This window comes from Adiantum capillus-veneris, chromosome 17 (assembly GCF_014529385.1).
Source record: "Adiantum capillus-veneris isolate H3 chromosome 17, ASM1452938v2, whole genome shotgun sequence".
Classification (NCBI taxonomy): Eukaryota; Viridiplantae; Streptophyta; class Polypodiopsida; order Polypodiales; family Pteridaceae; genus Adiantum; species Adiantum capillus-veneris.
In genome coordinates, this window is record NC_140947.1 from 79,104,582 (window position 1) to 79,126,580 (window position 21,999).

The 21,999-nt window shown below is 43.2% G+C and overlaps 1 protein-coding gene and 2 pseudogenes across 1 annotated transcript; 2 read left to right on the forward strand and 1 right to left on the reverse strand.

The window, feature by feature from the left end:
• Nucleotides 1–811: 811 nt before the first annotated feature.
• Nucleotides 812–21,672, reverse strand: LOC147437542 (uncharacterized; annotated as a pseudogene).
• On the forward strand, nt 7,865–8,110 carry LOC147437543 (uncharacterized). The gene has a single exon (XM_086485965.1). The coding sequence runs from the start codon at nt 7,865–7,867 to the stop codon at nt 8,108–8,110; it is 246 nt and encodes an 81-aa protein (XP_086342091.1).
• LOC147437544 (uncharacterized) lies at nt 20,078–20,925 on the forward strand (annotated as a pseudogene).
• Nucleotides 21,673–21,999: the final 327 nt, after the last annotated feature.

A 21,999-nucleotide genomic window follows, 5' to 3' on the forward strand; every position in this document is an offset into this window, starting at 1 on the left:
GCCAGTGGCCGAATTCAATGGCCGGTGGCCGAATTCAAAAGCGGACTTGTCTTCTCAAGGGCGGCCACACATGGGCGGATTGGAAGGTCCGATTTGGACTTATTCGCACAAGGGCGGCTACACATGGCTGTCTTTCATAAGAGAGGACAACCCTTTTGGCCTATAAAAGGAGGCCATTTCTACACACATTTCATAGTGTGAAGTTGATGCAACAAGGTGAGTGTGAGGTGGTGAGAGTGAAGCAAGGTGGGAGCTCCATTAAGGGTATAATCCCTTTGTAAACTACTTCTTGTTTTGAAGTACTAAATCCATTGAGTGGCTGCTTTCCCGTGGACGTAGCCCACATTGGGTGAACCACGTATATCGTGTGTACTCTCTCTCTCTCTCTCTCTACTCTATAATCTCGTGTATATAAATCTGTCTCTCTCCATTAAGTAATCTACTCAATTATCTATTTAGCTACGTCTTATTTCCTAACACCATGCGCCAAAACTCGGTGATCGACCATTTTTGAAGTCCATGATCAAAAAAACGCTCGCGGACTACTTTGGATAGACTACTTTGGAAACGGCCCATTGGTGAACCATTTAAGATTCTGTGAACCCACATAGCTTTTTCACATGCCAAAGAGGCATGTGGGCAAGCTATAGAACTCGCCGAGAGCTGAAACAGCTGACCGATGTATTGTTTCTGAGAGTTTTTTGCTCGAGGACTTTGAGAACGATCCATATATCAACTAGTTTTTTGACCTCTTAGCAAGCCATATAGCTTGCCCATATGCCTCATTGGTACATGGACATTCCATGTGGGCTCACAACAGCTTTAATGGCTCGCCAATGGACCATTTCTAAAGTCCACAAAAAAAAAGAAACTTGTCCTTATTTCATACAACTCGGGACATGTGGGTTTAACATGAAAATAAAGAAAACTTGGTACATGTTGGTACTTGGTACTTGGTACATGTTGAAAACTTGGTACATGTCGGTACTTGGTACTTGGTCCTTGCTTTAATTTGGCTGTAGGTTCCATAATGAAACTTCGTAGTTGCAATTGGTACATGGTCCATGGTATTAATTGGTCAATGTAACTTTGTGGTATTGTAATAAATTAACATGAAAACAATAAAACCTCTTTATTTTTAGATTTGGTATAAGGTACTTGGTACTTGGTACTCGATTTGGTACTTAGTACTTGCAACTTGAAACTTGGTACTTGATTTGGTACAAGATAAGCAAAATCTTACACTTAGCGTAAAATCTGCTACCTTTACAAAAAATATGAAAATCAAAAGCTTGTTAATACTAGAGCCTGACATAGAAACCAAGAAAACTTGTTAGTGTTAGATTTGACAGTTGATTTAGAGTTTGGTATCAAGTTCCATAATGAAACTTGATAGTTGTCGTTGGTGCATGGTACATGGTACGTAACTTGAAACTTGGAGCGTACAATGCTTGGTACTTTGCAACGTCATAGTTCAAATCTTCATCTTAAAAGAAACATTGGAAGACTTTTTAACAATGTGTAAACCGACCGGGCGAAAAGCCACAGGCGGTGACCCAAACTAGGACAACAACAACTGAACAGAAAGACTAACATCCCTAGCGATATTTCTTTTATATTCTTAAAGACTTGCACAAGAGTGCTATAAGATCAAAATGCCTTAATTTGAGAAGTAGAGCAACTAACAGAAAACTTAGGACTAGGTTTCACATGCCACATCATCATTTGGTAGCATAATGACCATGATTTCAATCCATCTTTTAAAAAAATATATATAAAGACAAATAAATAACATTGAGATGGTTACTTAGGTTAATTATCTTATCGACAAATAATTAATTGTTTGACAAGACAAATTCAGTGATGCAACAAACAAATGTCAGTATATATCATCAGTAAGTTTATGTACATGTGTCCAAAATGTGTGGTGATCAATCCTCACATATACAAAACAAATCTCATCATCATATACGATGTAGGAATGTGCAGTGAAAAATACATATATAACAATCCCACATATGCAAAAGAAATCTCTACGCAGGATCACTATGTGATCCATCACTACTGGAAGATTCACTATCATTGGTCTCATGATCACTAGTGCCACCACCACTGGTCCGAACCGTGGGACTACGACTGTCCCCATCTCTGTGATTGTCACCATCATGGCCAGTGATTGGGCCGCTTCTCCTCTCAGCCTCTCGACGTCGCCCCTCGGCCTCCTGTCGAGCCACCTTTGTCATATCAGCCTCCCCATGCTGCTCCTGTATTAGTTAGTGAAATAAAAAAAGAATATATTATAGTTACCATGAAAATAAACTACAAAGCAAAACAAATACGTACAAGTGGATCTGGAGTGTCAGTAAGTGTCTGACACAAAGCACGATAGCCGCAGTATGTGGCGTACTCTATCTTCTGTGCCGTCGGTGCACGGCCATAGTCTTTTGTCTACATTAAGACACAACCAAAGACTTATTAATTTTTTCATGCAATAATACTACCTTTAAAAGTTAATATGTGAATGGTCTATAGTCACAAATGTGGCCACAAATCCATCCCGTCCCATCCGCCCTAGTCTAGATGTGTGACGTAAAGCTACTCTCTTTCTTGCTGCCTCCTAAGCAAATTTGAATAAACAAAATAACATAGATTAGAGATAGTTAGAATCAATCTAGGAAAGTTCATATTAATTCTAATATATATTACCAAAGGCACACACCTTTTGTTGGGGAAAATTAATGCGTAGGCGCATCTCCTTGCGGAAGAATTGCCATGTCTCCATGCAAATGGTTGCCTTTCTCTTGTTTGACGGCACCATACAATAGCGCCTGTTTATTTTTTAAATTACAATAAGCATTAGAATATACCATATAACTACTAGACTTCAATGTTTTGTTACTTTTATTGAATTTTTTATTTTGGTCATTTGATAAATGTCTCATGTTTTTATGGTAATTGAAATCCAGATTCGGATCAATTAGAGGGTACACCACCGCCTCCTACTAGTGGTAGCCGAGGTGCACAGAGTTTCGATACTGCACATGAACCCGTTTACGATGATTTCTACTATGATGAGACTATTATATGCTGGTGTGCTCGTTGTTGTGTCACATACCGCAGGCCACGACGGGAGTGCTTTTCACATCAGATGACTTATGGTACTTTTGAGCAAGCACCACCACCTGAGGAGCGACATCGACCTATGGTATATTTCTGATCTCCCTTTGTTTGATATTGGAGTTATAAAAATCAAAGAGTAAAATATATAATGTAACTAGATTATATATGTAGGTATCTTCACTCGATGGCGAGGATAACTTTACTACCAGTGGTGCACATGTCTCTCGCACATGCCACGGATAGGTCATTTGTCAGTTGCAGCTCGAGGTTTCTCGACATCCTCTACCTCCTCCATTAGAGGCTGAGATGGGTGGAGATCATCCACTGCCTAATCATTTATAGGATCTAGTACAGAGCTACGATCGTAGATGATACGGAGGTTGGCAACAAGGAGGACCACTTCCTTCAGATGGAGTGGTTTTTGGCTTTTGGGGCAATCGCTACATGATTGCTCCGTACACCATAAGTGAAGCATGACGAGCCATCTTTATTGCACAAGATTCGCATGTGCCCCCTCATTCAGAGGTCACCCTTATGTCTTTTTGTGGACTTATATATAGATGGGGTCCATGGCATCAGCTCACTCGCTATATCCAGAGCATGACTACTTATGGATTATATCTCAATGAAGCCTCTCTTTCTGCTAGAGGGATTACACATGCAGAAGGCCAAAGACTCTATGTTGATGGAAGACCTTACTCTCAAGGAAACATAGCAGGTTTAATCAATAGTAGTTGAGGGACAAGTGCAAGAACCAATTGCACATTTGTGGAGTGTGAGAATAGTCATGAACCAAGACACATGACTAGGGATGTACCAAGATATATTGTTGTCCATGCTATTAAATCATTACGTACTGGTGATGAATTGCTAGTCAATTATGGATGGCGGAGACCTCCACGAGCACCTTTAACAGATGAAGGTTAAGAGCTCATTGTATACAATTCCTAATGTTATTTTGAACTCTTGTACCCTAATTCTACACTTTAATTTTCATTACGTTTCGTATTGTCGCTAATTTATTTTGATATTATTTTCTGTTGTTTCCAAATGTTATTGAATTCCATGCACATATCTCTCTCCTTGTATATATAAGCATGCTATTGATACAATCTTCTTTACCTTCAAATATGCAGATTCTAGATTATGACATCGATAACGTCACAAATCAACATTCACATGACGTATCTCAAATGTCAATAGAGTGCATGAGGATCCTACGCAAGAGTGATCCTAATACGTATGCAAGACTAAAGGAACAATATTCTAAGGACTTTAGTGGACGTGATGATATCTTTGATAATGACGATGGCATGGCTGATTTTATTGAGGATTGACATCAAAATGATAGTGCGAGCGATATTCCTAACAACAAGAAGTATCTTCGAGAAGAATCTCTAAAGCATATCTACGAAGGAAGCCAACTGACACGACTAAGTGAAAGCTTACTTATTCTTAATCTTCAAAACCATTTTGGATGGAGTAATGTATCCGTTTCAGCACTATTGAAGTATGTATACATCTAACATATTTTTTTGCTACACTCTAAACATTGGTGCTTGTTATTGATCATATTTTTAATCAACTTGCAGGCTAGTCTCTCAAAAGTTCTTGCCGACAAGCAATTCCCTTCCTGCATCACACGATGAGGTGAAGAAGATGACAAGTAGTCTTGGACTTGACTATTCTTCTATACATGCATGTCCCAATGATTGTATTTTATATAGACATCAGTACCAGGAAAATGTGACATGCCCAAAATGTCAAACGTCTCGTTATAAAGATGAGAAAGGTAAGGTCCCTAGAAAAGTATTGAGACATTTTCCCTTGGCTCCGCGCATAAAACATATGTTTCAAAGTCCTGAATTAGCTAAGCTTATGACATGGGGAGCGGAGCACAAGAGCAAAGATGGAGTAATGCGAATTCCGCAAGATAGTCCTGCATTTGAGCATATTGATTCGCTATGGCCAGATTTCGCAAAAGAATCACGCAATTTATAGATGGGTGTAGCATTAGATGGTGTGAATCCATTTTCTATAAAATCAAGTAAATGGTCTACATGGGTGGTGGTAGTTATTAACTATAATCTACCCCCATATCTTAGTATTAAGAAAGAGCATTTAATGCTCTCACTCTTAATCCCACGAAAGTGAGAAGTTAAAGACCTGAATGTATATTTGGCCCCTCTCATTGACGATCTTCAAGATTTGTGGAGAGGGATTGATGTCGTGGATATGTCAAGAAGCATTGGTGAAAGACAATTCATTGTTCGTGGGATTTTAGCATGGACTATCCAGGACTTTCCAGGACTATCCAGGACTTTCCAGGTTATGATTTTAGCATGGACTATCCAGGATATGATTTTTGCTCAGGTAAATGGTTTAGATATATACATTTTCTCATATGTTTTTTGTATACTTATTGCGCTAATAATCTTTGTTATGTTTTTCATGGAGGAATATGTACCAAGGGTTATAAAGCTTGTCCTGTGTGTGGTGATTAGTTGAGATCAACTTATAGCAAAAACCTCAACAAAAATATATATCTTTGACATAGACAATTTTTACTTGAAGAGCATCATCTACGAAATAGAAGGCAAGCCATACATTTCAACGGGAAGGTAGAAGAAAGGAAATGTCCAATACCAAACACACCAAAAGATTGGTATCTAAAGTGGATTGTTGGGCCTGCTATCGATCCGGAGTCGGAGATCATAAGAGATGATGATGATGACGCTGTTAAGGTGAGAGCCAGAGGAAAACATTCTTTGGCTCAAAGCCCTTCGATATGGTACACTTTGGAATATTGGAAGGATTTCAAGATATTTCATCTTCTTGATCCTATGCATATATTTAAGAACGTTGGTCATTCGTTATGGTAACACCTTGTTGGCTTGAAAGACACAGTGGCAACAAGAAATGACATAAAGGATCGAAACTCAAAGCCTAATCTATGGCCACTTTCTGATGAAATTGGACGTGATACAACCTATGAGCCTACCCCATGGGTACTCAGCGCAAAAGAGGTTCAGACTATCAACAAGAGGATTCAATTGATTCGTACACCTACAGGATATGGAGCATCTTGTCGAAACATGTTCACTTTAGATGACAAGAGCTTGTCACATGATTGGCACAATTTTGTGAAGGTAATGTTTTATCAATCTTCGTAAGTATTTATTTTCTTGCATGTTTTGTTGATTGGATTAATCATGTATATAGCATGTTCTACCCCTTGTTATTGATGGATGTACTACCCAAGGAGTCTGAGACGTAATATATCGCTTTGGATAACTTGCAAGGTATTTATCGCTCATTAAATGTTAGTGTAAAATTTTAGTTGATAAGTTCTTAATTCAAATATAGCATTAATATCTTCTTTCTTTTATTGATAGATGGATTACATCTAAAGAAATTGACAAAGGGTTAATTCCACAAAAGAAGCGTGAATGTATAGAGCTTGTTTGTTTAATGGAGAAGGAACTTCCAACCTCCTTTTTTGATATCCAAGTTCATCTACTAATCCATCTAGTGGACGAGATAGAGCTTGCTGGTGTTGTTTCTACTGGATGGATGTTTTGGGCTGAGAGATTTATGGGAGTACTGAAAGGTTATGTACGTCAAAAAACAGGACCAGAGGGTTCTATGGCGGAAGGATGGATGCTTGAAGAATGCATGTATTACGTTTGTGAATATCTTGAGCAAACCGATTTTGAAGCTCCACGCGTATGGACAAATGAGTCTTCTTCTACCATGTCAAACGAGGTATTGTCTGGTAAGGGAGTCCCTTTTCGACTTAAGATCCAAGATAATTTGGATATTTCTACTTTCATTGTCTATAATAGCTAATGCATGCAACAATTTTTTGAGGAGTATGAGGAGAAACTTGCGAATCAACGAGTTGGCAGACGTAAAAACAGGAGATCCAGACGTCAAACCAATGTAAATAACATCGAAGACGTACCTACTTTCATGGATTGGTTATACACCCGTATGCAACGGGCGGATAGAGATTATGAGACAATCTCAAGGGAACAGAGAGAGTTTATGATCGGATGTGAAAGAAAGGTAACTTTTGGGTTTTGAAAACTTTAAACTAAACAAGCAATATTCCTTTTTTTCTTATATCATTTATATATTGATCTAGGCTCAAATGTATACAAACATGTGGGCTTATGGTCAACATCTTCGAATAAAAGCTATTGACGACTTACGTCTAACTCAAGATTCTTCTGTTGTTGCCTCTTTCAAACAATTATCACGTGCAAGTTCAAGAGACAAAAATCTTGTTGATAGTGAACTGGGTTATGTGGGAACCATAGTTGGCATTTATGAAATATCGTATCGGATCTTCAAATAGGTGAATGAAATCCCTCTTCATACAACAATGACATGTAGATTTCCTGAAGTTATGCATAATTCTAAAGTTTTGATTCGTGCATTTTGACAGGTGATTCTGAAGGTGGATTGGTTTCATGCCGAGTATAAAGGAAATAGTGCCACAATGAGAAGAGAACCGTCCAAATTTTGGTCCGTCGACTCCTCAAAGTTAATGCGTGCAACAAGAGAGCCTTACATTTTGCCAACTCATGTTGAGCAAGCGTTCTTTTACAAGAACCTAGATTCTCATCAATGGTGGCAAGTTGTGCATGCCCAACCTAGAGGTCGTCAGTTGTTTGATAGCGTTGACCCCGAGGAAGCAAATCAGGATGAATTGGTAACATCCTCGAATCTAAACACATCCATGTTAGAGACGTGTAGAATTTCCCTTTCCGATCATGATGACATTGTAGATGATTTTGAGAACGACAACCATCCGTACTCTGACACTACAGACACCGAAGAGGAAGAAATAATGGATGTCAAGCACACGGAGGAAATGAACGTCAACACAAATTTTACGGCAGAGGAGTTTGAAGAAGTAAACAAAGATAATGAAGATGAGATTTTATTGACGGTTAATCTCAGAGATGACGATGAGGACTATTAGCCATGCGTATCAACTCACAAATCAACCTATATTGGGTAAGATTTAATCTCACAGTAATTCATTTTGTTAAGTAATGATTTTTATTCTTTTGAAATCTTACTAATAAAGGTGGGTGGCGGGGAGTCTCGTGGTGATAGCCTCATATGGCTAGTGTCAGGGTTCGATTCCCTTCAGACTCATTTTTCTTTTTTTAGCTATGTACATGGTAATCAAAGCACGCTGCTGCTCAAGATACGAGGACGCTGCCACCGATAGTGAAGCCCTTCTGAATAGCCTAGCATTTTGCATGAAAGATCATCCCTGGCATTTTTGCACTGCAGATCAGTCTCGACAACTGCAAAAGACAGATCAGCCCTAGCATTAGCAGATTCCACAGTAAGATAGCAGATCAGCCCTAACGTTTTTGCATCAGCATAACCATCCAGCATTTTGTAGATCTACCGCGACGAAACCCAGATCTAGACCAATGTTTTCAGTTTTCAGCAATCAGACTCGGCCGTAGAATCATCGAACCTCGCAGACCTCACCTTCCCACAGCAGTTCCTCACCACATGGTCAGATCCACGAGCGTTTGCAGTTTCAACCCAAAAAACATAGATTTCAGCATCTGCGTTTTTAGCGCATTGTCGTTGCATCGTCGTCATCGACATAGAGTCAAAATTCAGTGGATAAAGATTCGTAGATTTCATCCGTAGCGTTTTTCAGATTCCATCCCGTCTCGTTGTCGTCCTGATCTTCGTTGACGTTGTCGGCAAGTCCATAGCATATGATTGTTTGCGCTTTGCTCAAGATGATTGCTCCCAACCGTGCTCAAGGTTCCTTTTAGTTCTTATGGAAGGGAGAGCCTTCCGTTCTTAATCGAAAGTGCTATGATCACAAACAAAGTGAATGGACACTGTGCGCGCAAGTGTAGAGACTGAGAGATAGAGAGAGAAGAGAGATACGACACCAAAGACGTTGTAAAAACCTCCTCCAAAGGCCCCACTCTCGTCGGCGAGAGTGGTCTACTAATGATTGCACAAAGTGGTACAATGCGGATGCAATGGACTGATGCAACTTGGGACTATGTCGGTGACGACCACGGTGAATGACGACGACAACTTTAGGGTTGAAATCTGTGGTCTTCTATCTGCTGAATTTCGGGACTGTTTCGGTGGATGAAAATGACTGTTTTGGCTGCGTTTTCGAGTGCTGAAAATGGAGATCTTCTGCAACCAACTAGGACTAATTTGGGGCTGTTAAAAACGCTGATCTGCTGCGTTTTTATACTGCTGAATTTGTGTTTTTCTACTGCTTGTATAGCTTCCCTTCTCGAGTGTGGCTTGTATAGATTCCCTCCACAAGGGTGATCACCCGAGGTAGAGACCTCTCGTCGGCCAAGGGCCCTCGAGGTCGCGTCTCACGAAGTCGACTCAAGAGGACGAGTGACTATGGAGGGTCTCGGAACTCGCCTATGCATAGATACCCGTAACACTCTCCCCGCCTACGAGAGAGCACGATGTCCTCATTGAGTATATTCGATTTGAGAAAAATTGTATCCTTGTCCCTACTGTCTGCTTTAGCCGAGCAGGCTGCCCACTCCCCTGTAGACATGGATGTCACTACATAGCATGTAAACTATGCCATAAAGCATGAGTTGTAGTCTCCCTCGAGACCTGCCAGTAAAGAGACTCAACCAGATACAAACGAATCGTAGACATTACTAACTCTTCAAGATCGTGCCAATCATCATCACACATATACTTGGGCTTCGCCGATAAACCACGCAAGGGTTTATCCTGCCCCAAATCCGTCAATGCAACAAGCATATGCAACTTCCAAGCAACAAAATCTGCACCATCAAACTGTGTCAGACCATAACGCTGGAAGTCAAATGAAAAATCAGCCATAATGCTCGCAAATGAGCAACCAACAATGACTAGCAAATGTCAACCAAATCAGCCCTAAACTGGCTCGAATCGCATCAACAAAAGTCTGCAAATATGGCTCAAAACCTAATGCAAAATTGCACCAATAACCCTGTCAAAACCTTGCACAAAATCACAAGTCAATATGACTCAATCGCGCATAAATATCTGACAAAATTTTGGCAGAGTCTCCTTTGTAACTGGAGCAAAGTCTCAACAGTAAACCTCAAAGAGACAATAATATATGCCACAATGGCCAATCCGGGAATAAAATCGACCGGAATCACCTCACAAAGTCATACATATGAGCATACCCGCTCTTGCAGGAGTACCACTCAACGGCACCTCAAATGGCATACATGTGAGTGATGATTGCTGCCAAAATACCTTCCAATCGATGACCCAGATAACTTTAGCAACATTTCGCAAAACCTTGCAAGATCTATCGCTATGCGCAATGCAAAATACGGCACACAAGCGCATACACAAGTGACTCTAAACTCCAACCAAATGATGGCTGAAAATCACCTATCAAAGTGGGAGTAAACTCAACCACTAAACCGTCAAAGAGCAACCTGCGGATACGTAGAAGCTATGGCGAGAACCTGAATAAAATCCAACAGAGTTTCTTCTATAAATAAAGCCAAATCTCAAATAATCTCAGCCACCATAAACAAATACACAAATCCATATATGGCATACATAAAACGCCAAGACCATGGCAACATATCTCACTCTCGCATGAGTGGCTCTCTGGACAAATGCATATCCAAAAACCTATGTACACCTATGAATCTGCTGGTTGCTGCAGAAAATACTCCGTGTGTGTGAGATATACCAAAAACAGTGTTTTTGGGACTCGAAAGGGCACAAATAAACCTGCTGATGTACCTGCTGTAATTCAAAGCATAATTTCATCAAATAGACATCGCCATCCATTCCGGAGCGTGTCAAAACCCTGACCTAGACTCCTGGATCATGTAGATCTGATTTTGTATGACGGAGCTACACAAAAAACTGCGTATTAGAGCCCGAAAATGGCAAAAAACGAGTTGCACATAGTTTTGAACCTGCTCCCGCTCCACTCTGCATGATGCAATGTCCTCTCAATGCAAGAGCTCTGCCACAATATCATCCAAGCACTTGAATGTCAAGATCTCCTCTGCCGAGCACTTATCTATCGAGCTCCACTGAGCTCAAAGCTCCTCTCACCAAGGAAGCCGCAACCGCCTCCTCAACCAAGCTTGACCACACCAAGCTCCTTAGCTCCAAGACAATCCGCCTCAAGATTCTCCCCATTGGAATTCCTCCCTTTGCATCGCCCTTGACTGTAACCTCCATGAAGTGCCAACCATACCAGTAGCATAACCGTCATCAGTGTGACCCCACCATTTACATGGGGACCCCATGCCCGTAGGCCTGCTAGTAATCTCATCCAAAATGGTCTGGCATACAGCCCGCTGCTCGGTGTCCAATAACCCCATTCGGGCCAGTACCGGTTAAGGTATAATAGCATGTGCCTAATCACTCCCACAGCACAGCTCTCCGAATGAAAGGTGGGCTGGTGCTGATCGGAGCCCCGCCCTCTTGCAATGCGTAGTTGTGTTGCATTCGCACTTAGTGGCTCGCCCGTCTCTTCGAGGGAAAACACATCGGCCATACATAACCTGCCCCAGCATTGTTGTTCTTCTTGTACCTACATATCTCGCATCGGCCAAGTATATTCCAGCGTGCTGTCAGCTTAGCACCTCCGCGCATTCGGGTCATTCCGTAAACAAATGCATCCCCGCATGGATAACCTTGTCCCGGGTCCCATATGCATATCTTCACCTCCAGTAGGTCACTATCCACAACCCCAAGCAGCCCTGCTTGCCACACATGAATCGGGCAGTCGCATTTTTTAACACCCATCATCGAACCACGCTGCGAGCTGTAACCATGCGGCGATTAATCCCATTGGGTTTGCCTCAGCTAGCTTGTGGCTCGCGTACAATAGTCTATAAGGCCCCTTCAGGGACATTCCCAATCGGGTCTCCATGACCTCCTTCGTGACCCAATGACCTTGCACCACTGTCAATTCATAACCCTAGTCACACCTTGCTGACACCTTTTCTGGGTAATCCCACAATCATCCTTCCCATGTGTGCTCCAAGCTAGTAGGCTTGTTGTTGCTGACCAACCTGTTTTCCCAACCACCACCATCTGGTCCAAGCTATTCGCAGCCATACTGTGAACACCATTTGCTGAGGGGTTCGGCCTCATGCACACACCCTAACTTAGTAGTATACGGTAGGTTATACGCATATCAGCAGACCCTGCCTGGCTCACATCCTTTATCTTCACTTCACAATCAAGCATCACGACCACAGTGACACATTCCAGGTTCGCCGCATCTCCTCTCAATTCTTCGCATACGAATGGCTTATTGCCATGGATTTCCACAATCCCCTTCTCAGGCAATTAGAAGGTAGCAGCCTGTAGGTCGCTGCGTGTCGCATGCTCCACCTCTCCCCTCTCGTGTGGGGGATAGGAGTCCGCAGGGTTCACCTGGTGCTCCTCCTCAATTTCTTCACTCGTCCACACACGGGACATCCATACATTCTTCTCCTTCGTCCATACGCGGGGCATCCATCTCCTTCTCTTCTATTTCTTGTTTTTCCTCTTCGCTCAGCTTGGCATGCATCACCGACACCTTTTCAAAAAACCAGCTCATCACTTGATCTTGCCGACGGAACTCGGCATCCATAAGCATTTTCTTTATCTCGAGCTCTTTTCTCGTTCTTTTACTTTCCAGCCGCATCGCCTCTACATCCTTGTAGTAACTCTCAGTCGTCCTCGAGAGTGTCTGAGTCGAGGTCTACATATCCTTTTGCACCGCATCCCTGTCATATCCTGGTTTTCCTTCTCTCCATTCAGCCAAGCGTTCCCTCACGCGTCGTATCTCTCTTTCAAAGCATAAGAGGGAAACCTCCACGTTGAACCATGCTTTCAGTGAGTCCATATCCAAAAGCTTGAAAAAACTGATTGGCCCTTAAAACAGTAGAATCAGGCACGCCACTTCTCCTACGCAATTGCAACTATGAAGTGACTTAGTGTAGATGCATATCCATTGACGGCAGAAGCTCAACAACCATCGACAGAAAAAGCTCAGCAACCTAGCGTTTTTGGAGACCCATCACCTAGCATTTTTGACAGTTTTCAGTATGGCATTTTTCAGCAATGAAAGACCAACAGATTGAGCCCCTAAAGAGTAGCACATTCAGCCCCAAGAAACCTCAGTTTTTAGCCCTAAACCTACAGATTTTCAATGTCAAAGACCTACAAAACAATCCCTAAATCAGCGTTTTTGGACATAGTCGTAGATTTCAGCCCATAGCGTTTTTGCATAGCAAATACGAGATTGCAGATTTCAGCCCTTAGGATGGTGTCGTCATCCCCTTCATCATTGCCGACATAACCTAGACTTGCATCAGTTCCGTGCATTCAGCTTGATCCAATTGGTGCTCTCCTACGCGATTGCAGCTATGAAGTTACACCTACCTCCAATGGATTACTAGCATGGGAGCTTTTGATGGACCAGAAAAACCAAGTCAATCTTGTTCTAACAGAGGTCATGATGCCCTGTTTATTAGGCATAGGTCTATTGGGGTGAATTATGAACCATGGGGCCCTCAAGCACATTCCAGTTATCATGATGTCCTCTCATGACTCCATGAATTCCATTTTCAAATGCTTGTCAAAGGGAGCTGTGGAAAAATGAACTGAAGAAGCACTTGCAGCATCTTTGGATGAGGTGACATAGTTCAAGGACCTGAGCATTGGGAAGATAAAGATTTTGATCTAAGAGGAGTGGCTGCTGCAATGAATGCACCTTTTCTAGACCTTGTGCCATCAACACACGAAAATTCTGGGACAGCTGGAAGCATTGAGGATGCTCATTTGGTTGGACACCATGTACATTTGATTTGTCTCATATGGTCCCAAGCGGCGAGCATGATAGAAGAGAGGAAAAATCATGCACCCCAACAATGCATGGTGCACCCTTGCGAGAGCTTCCTACAACCTGCCTCTACTATACGCTACACCTACTCAGAGAGAAGCTCCAACCGATTTCCACCTTGACAAGAGTCAAGAGACGAGAGAGAGAGAGAGAGAGAGAGAGAGAGAGAGAGAGAGAGAGAGAGAGAGAGAGAGAGAGAGAGAGAGAGAGAGAGACATAGATGTTAATAATATTTGTTTCTTTCTACTTACCATGCTGCGTCGCGTCGATGACCCATGAGTTTGCACATTTGCTTGACCATCCACTTGGGACTCCATCCTGTCCCATACTCCGTCTCTAGTGTGTTGAGAACATATTTCTTGTCATCCTCATGCTGATCACTACAGTGCAAAATAAAGCCGATTAGTAATTCAACTAACAAACTAAAATTTATATTTTTTATGTTAATTAATACTTACTGCCATGGTATATGAACCTGCTTTAGATAAGACGAGCAGAGGTCTCTCATCCGACGTTTGAGGGCGATGCCAGCTCCGAGCTGGAGGATAGCTCCGTCAGGCAAGATGTCGCATGTGACACCCAAGCTGCCAATGCACGTGCACATTGGTGGAGGTGGATGCATTGATGGAGGAGCTGGCGGCTGAGGCGGTGTCTCACGAGTCGATCAGCCTGGTGGCGTGCTACTCTGCCGGTGATGCCTACATGCAATATAAACATACGGCAGATTAGATGAGAGTTCTTAAAAACTACTTGATATTTAATTCATAATCACCATAATAGGTATACCTCCGAGACTGACGGCCACTAGCTTATGAATCAGGTGTCAGTACTAGGAGGTACATTAGGAGTAAGCCGCTCACTCTCATGATGTGATGTACCTGGAATAGGAGTCCTATGAAAACAAAGACATCAAGGGAATACATATCTTAAGATTTCTATATTAAAAAAAAGAATGACATTACTACTTTTTCAATCGAGAAGATTATCGATGTGCTATGGTCTGATCTGCATGAGATGAAGTCTCCACTCCTGCGTGTGGTTGGGAGGATGTACCCTCTCCAGGACGTATGGGAAAACTGAATCGCCCAAGAAACTCGATGGAGCTGTCTAAACTAGCGTCATCCATCTCTATATAATCTGACATAGCCTCCGTCAAAGCCTCTCCTGATAGCCCAGTGGTACGTAGCAAAGTCTTGATGAACGTCAACTTCACTCTATGACCCTGGTCACTCCTCGTATTTGTATATTTAAAACAAACCATATGTCAAACTAACACAACCATCGTATCTGCATGTAACATCAATGCAAGTAAAAATATTATTAGATCAAGAATCTACAGATGAGGTCGAAGCAGCCATCAATGGAGTGGACTACAACAAAATAGATCAAACAAAAATGCTACAGATGCTTCAAAAGGTTATGAATCAAATGCAAGATCAGGTAGAAAAACTAAAAGAGAAACACCCTCAGTAACAAATTCAATGCAAGAGTAAGCTACATGAGAGATTTGATGGTTTGTGGTCGAATGCAGGAGGAGCTTATAACCATATGGCAGATGTGGACAAAATGAAGCAGACCTGGATGTATTCTTGGAAAGGACTCAACCTGAGCTATATGCTATTGTTGGCAGTGCTTTCGCTACCTACTCTCACATGGTATCAGACGCTGAGGTTCTTCTCCCAAGCCGACGATCCCCTGTTGATTGCTTCCGTCATGAAAAACTCCCTCAAAATTGAGATCGCTCCCCCTTGGTGGCTGTGTTTTCTACAAATAGCAGCGTTTTCACCTCTCAGGCTACGTTTTCTGTGCTATGGAGCCATATCAGCCATCGCTACTCCCTTCTCTCTCACCCCTGAAGGGATTACCCCAGATCAGCTGTTGATAAAGCACTTGCAGCAGCGTTTTCAGCATTAGACACAGTACCAGATCAACCCCTTGAAGCATTGCAGAGAACCCCCATTTTCAGCCATAAAAACGTAGCAAAAGATTCATTTTCAGCCACCCGAAACAGCCCAAAGATTTGTAGAATTTCAGCAGTTAGAAGACCACAGATTTCAGCCCTAAAGTCGTCATTGTCATCACCCTCGTCGTCATCGGCAGGTCCCAGGTTGCATCAGTCCATTGCATACACATCATACCACTTTGTGCAATCAAAAAGTAGACCACTCTCGTCGACAAGAGTGGGGCCTTCGGAGGAGGGTTTTACAACGTCTCTGGTGTTGTATCTCTCTTCTCTCTATCTCTCAGTCTCATTCACTTGCACGCACAGTGTCCATTCACTTTGTTTGTGATCATAGCATTTTCTCATTAAGAACGGAAGACTCTACCTTCCATAAAAACAAAAGGAATCTTGAGCATAGTTCGGAGCACTCATCTTGAGAAAAGTGCAAACAATCATTTCGCTGCACCTAACAAGAGCTTTATGTCTGAGATGTCTCTTGAAATGCAGTGACTGCAGGATATGCCCAACGTGGGCAGGGCCAAGGATCTCTGGTCTTCTTTCACTAGACAAAGCGAGGATATCTCTCTAGACGCAATCAGATATGAGAAACAACAATCAGAGGCCATTGAGCAGATCGACTCGAGCTTTTAGGACAAGTGGCTAGGCCGTCTCCCTCAATGTCGCACCTACAACTTCCATCTTATGATAGCCTATGCTCCTACTCTCTTCCAAATGCAATCACATATGCTCTAGAATGTTTTCAGCTGATGCACAGAGAGGGCCTCTCGAAATGCAATGTTATCTCAAGGAGTGCATTGATTGCAGTAGTGTCAGGTGAGGAAGGGAGGGATTGTTTTCAAGAGATGCAGAGAGAGGGCATATCTCTTCAATAACAGATCTTGATTTTAACTCGTCGGCGGATAGATCTTTGAGGTCTCTTGGGATAGTTTCCTATGACATTAAAATCCTCTTCTTCTTTTTCTTCTTCTCTAAATGCAATCAAGTACACTTGCACCTTGAAGGCATATGGTATTGCACAAGATGCTGATATGGAGAAAAGAATTCATTTTGATATTGTTAGTCAGTGGTTGTGCTTGGCACTACCTTGGTCGACATGTATGCCTAATGTGGTGCAGTCCATAGATCACAAAAAGTATACTTAAAGTAAGAGGTCAAGACAAGGGTTCAAGAGACTTCGCTTATAGGCTCGTTCTACTTGTTTCGCCCACTAAGATTTGGGAAGGCTTGCTGGGGTGGGTTGACGGACGGCACATGGGCTTGCAGTGGAGGCAGCGTGGATTGTGGGCTGAGGTCAAGACAAGGGTTCAAGAGCCTTCGCCTACAGGCTCATTCTACTCGTTTCACCCACCACTAAGAGCAGGGAAGGCTCGCTGGGGTGGGTTGACAGACGGCACGTGGGCTTGCAGTGGAGGCAGGGTGGATTGTGGGCTGAGACCGATGCGGAGGACCGCCCTGGGTGGGGGCACCTAGCTATAGAATCCTCTTCGACTGCCGTGGCTCTTCATGTTTTGATAGCAGGAGTTGGCTTGCGCTCCTTTATCCTTCGGAGATCAACATGTAAGCCTCGGTTCCTGGCATTCTGTTGGGTTTGGGAGGGGGTGTGGCTCCAGTGGCAGGGGAGCCCCATTTGAGTGGCACTCTCAGATCCATGTTTTGGTTTGAAGATGGGATTGGCTCCTTATCATCCAAGAGGTTCTTCTAGCGGCTTAGATCGAGAGGGTTTGTGCGTGGCAGTCGTGCATTTCAAAAGACGACATCCTGGACAGGAAGTTCATCAAGCACTTTTTCCACTTTATGAAGTGCACCACATTTGGCATACATGTCGACTAAGGCAGTGCCAAGCACAACGTTTTCTTTTAACAACCACTCACTAACAATATCATCATAACTTATTTTGCCCATATCAGCATCTTGTGTACTACCACATGCCCTCAAGGTGCCACTGTACATGATTGCATTTGGAGAGATGCAGTCTCTCTACATCTTCTTTAAAAAGCTATGTCTCTCTCTCTTACTGACCTAACCTTGTAGCAATCAATGCACTGCTTGATATAACATTACATCTAGAGAGAGACCCTCACTTCGCATTAGCTGAAATTAGGCTAGAGCGTATGTGATTGCGTCTAGAGAGACACCCTCACTTCATCCACTAAAAAACAACCATTGCTCCTTGGCCCTGCCCAATTTGGGCATATCCCCCAATCAGTGCATCTCAAGAGACGACATTTCAGACAAAAAGCTCCTCAAGCACTTTGTGTGCTTCATGAAGTGCACTACATATGGCATACATTTCGACCAAGGCAGTGGCAAGCACGACATCCCATTCCATTGAAAACAGCCTAGAGCTCCTGAGCTATGTCCAAGTTAGGCATATCCCGCAATCAAGCGACATCCACGATAGGAAGCTCTTAAAGTACTTTTTGTGATCGAGGAAGTGCACCACATTAGGCATACATATCGATCAAGGTAGTTCCAAGCACAACCATTGACTAACAATATCAAGTGAATTATTTTTTCCATATCAGCATCTTGTGCAATACCATATGCCTTCAAGGTCGACTCTGTAGATGAGCTCGCCGATGAGTTTTGACTCTTTGTCAGCCAAATGAGAGGCTGTAGGCTCTCACTGACTCCCCCAACAGGAACCAACGCCTAATTCTCATGGAGTGCCACCATGTCCTTCATGATGGTCGGACTCTCGCCCAACAACACGTACTGAGATCTCTCTCTCTCTCTCTCTCTCTCTCTCTCTCTCTCTCTCTCTCTCTCTCTCACACACACACACACACACACACACACACACACACACACACACACACACACACACACACACACACACACACACACACACACACACACACACACACACACACACACACACACACACACACAGGCACAAGCACTTTGCTATCACATGAGAGACTGCCAAATGAGAGGCTGTAGCGTAGTTGGCCAGGGTAGCCATGGCTCTAGCAAATGAGGAGGTGATGAAAGGCAAGAAACACTCGTGCAGCTCATGCAAAGAAAACACATCATCTAGCTCTTCTATCTTCACCCCTTCTCCTTCAAAGCTCACTACCAGACTTGATGGTGGTGAAGATGATGATGGATCTTGCATGCGCTTGCGTTGTTGACGTGGTTGCTCGATGCCTGCAACTCCATCTTCGACTGGTGCTTCTCGTTTCACTCTCTTCTTCTCTTTGTCTCCACCTCTTTCTCTAGCATTGGAGCCACGACATTGACGGAAAAGTTGAGCAATGCGCGCACCCCGCACATCTTCAATGGCGCTCAATCATCTGCCAAAGCTGCCTCCTCAGCCGTGTCAAAGGTCCATAGCCAAACACAGGCCCCTTGCCTTGCACAGTCTCGGATCTCGGCTACATATTTGCCCCACGGCCGACGCCGTACTCCTCGGTAATGCTTCTTGTTCGAGCTCTTGGCAAGCTCTGTGGGTGTTAATGATGAGCTTGATGGGATAGAGCACAATGTAGAGGCAGCATCATTTTTTATGCCTTTCTTTGGAGGAGTTGTATTTTGTGGTGTTGATGATTTGGGTGCAAGGTGACTCTCTGTCGATGCATCTTCGCATTTTGGGGTGCGCAGAACCCAGCCTGTCTTGTTCACAACTTCTTTAAGAATGCCATACACCATCATGTCATCTGAGTCATATGCTTGGATCGATTATATCTGTTTTGATGGATGAGGTACCTTGAATAATGCAAAGCCAAGGCTAGTCTAATGTAAAAAATGCACAAAATCTTTGCTAACTTAACCTAATTTATCACAAGAAGGTTTTGACATTTTCTTATGTAGGAAAATGGGCTCTTTCTCATTGTTTGCATGTACTGTTTAACATCACGAACTTCCACTCGGGAGGCACCACATACCTAGCTAGTGCGCTTGGGGACCACCGGTCTACCCACTAGGCCGGCGATCCCCTGCCCCCAAACGCACCTAACTAGGTATGCGGCACCCTTGCTAATAGAAGCCCATGATGTTATGGTAGGTCACAATGTGAGAATTCTTAGGAATTTGTCCAAAAGATCTTGTATATGAAAAAAAGTTTTTGTTTTGTTTGTCAAAATGAGAAGAAAGGAATGCTTTCTTTAGCGATATCTGAATGCTTGGACTTTGGAGAGAGCTTTTCACTATAGGAAGCTGGGAACATAAAGATTTGGTGAGTAGGGATGGTAACATGAAGTTCTCTACATCTGGATTTTTTGCCTCTATTGATCAGAGGAGCGAAAGAGCAGTCGGCGAGAGTGCGTGCACGGCCCTTGTTGTAGTGATCGCGCTGATTGGCTACACAAGAACCTAAATTGTATGCCCATCAAGGACGAATATGACACCCTCATCCAAGAAGGATCTGCAGAGTGGCGAAAGCTATTTGATGTTGAGGCCTATAGAAGCAAGTTTGTGGATGGCCACTTTGACCTTGAGACTATCATTAACGCAAGAATACCACCACTAGCAGTGGATCATGAGTGTTCCTTCATTGGCTTTTTCCAACCTGAGGGGCTAGATGACACCTACAACAATTTCTTGCAACGTGCGAAGTCTTTTGAAGCGATTTGGGCAGCAATAGATCAACAGAGTGTAGGCTTGTAGCCCAATGGGGGATTTCAGCTCTACATTGTGACCTGGAATGATCATTTTTTCCTATTGAAGGTATGCAAAGAAGCTTACTACATTGGGGGAGAGGCTTTATGTGGGATGTAATCAGGCATACGTTCTTTGCTTTGATAGCAAGACGAGCCTCTACCATGTGCCAAAAACGGAGGCTTCAAAGGAGCCTGTTAAAGATAAGAAGGAGGTCTTCCCTACCAAAACAAAGGAATACTAGTCGTCTCAAGCTCAAGATGTGGTTGTATCCTTCCACCACAACAACACCTGCAGCTTAGTTGTTGCCAAGCTGCACGCAGGTGTATACACATACACTGCTTGAAGCTAGCTTTTTCCCCTTTATATATTGCGCTCTGCTTCTTCTATCTGTATCAATGCGCACTCTTACTTATATGCTGGGGAAGCTGTGTGATGATAGAGGTTTGCTTTTGAGTTGTCATTGCATATGCGCGCGCACACACACACACACACACACACTTACACTCTTGTACATGCACGCAGTATTAAGGTCTCCTTCACACACAACCTGCACGCCTACACACATGCACACTCACACATTGAACTGTTTTTTTGAAACATAGCTCTGAACCTATTTTGCAGGCACTAACAAAGTGCAATATTCAAACCCAAGCTTGGAGACTCCATTTTTTGTGCCTAAGTTTTCACATGCTAAGCCCATGAATTGAAGCGGAGGTTGAGAGGCATGGCCATTATTCGGGTTCGTTTCCTCTCTTCTTGTATCCACGTCGCAGGAGCTTGTTGTGCCTCTCTCTCTCTCTCTCTCTCTCTCTCTCTCTCTCTCTGTGTGTGTGTGTGTGTGTGTGTGTGTGTGTGTGTGTGTGTGCATGCCCACATGCATAAGCGCGTGCGCGCACACACACACACACACGTAGCACTGATGCAAGTAGTCCATGTGATAACTTCCTCTCGGTCTCCGGGAGTCTCTCAGGACACACACATACACTCAGCGCTATAGACTCCTCTCCCTCTCACTATCGTTAACATAAATTCCTTTCTCTCCTACCCCTTTGGTCACACCTTTGAATTACATAAACCTGCGGTATTGCATTTTTCACTAAAGAGGCAAGTGATGAAGAAGAGGGGGGAGGGAGGGAGGGGGGGGGAGAGAGAGAGAGTACCTGCTCTTGTTTTGCGTATTTTGCTGTAGCGCTACCGTGGAGCTCGCTACTGTGTATAATTTCCCGCGAGTCACATTTCAAAGGCTTTGCAACAATAATATAGAAGTGCCTCGTTGCATGAGAGAAGGGGCGGTGTGTAGGCGTCGCAAGGAGCCTCGTTTTGCTAAGTCGTTTAAGCAAGGCCCAATTTGAAGCGTCGATTATGCCACGGCTATAAATTCAAGTCGTCGATTATGCAACGGCAGTGGTTGTTTATG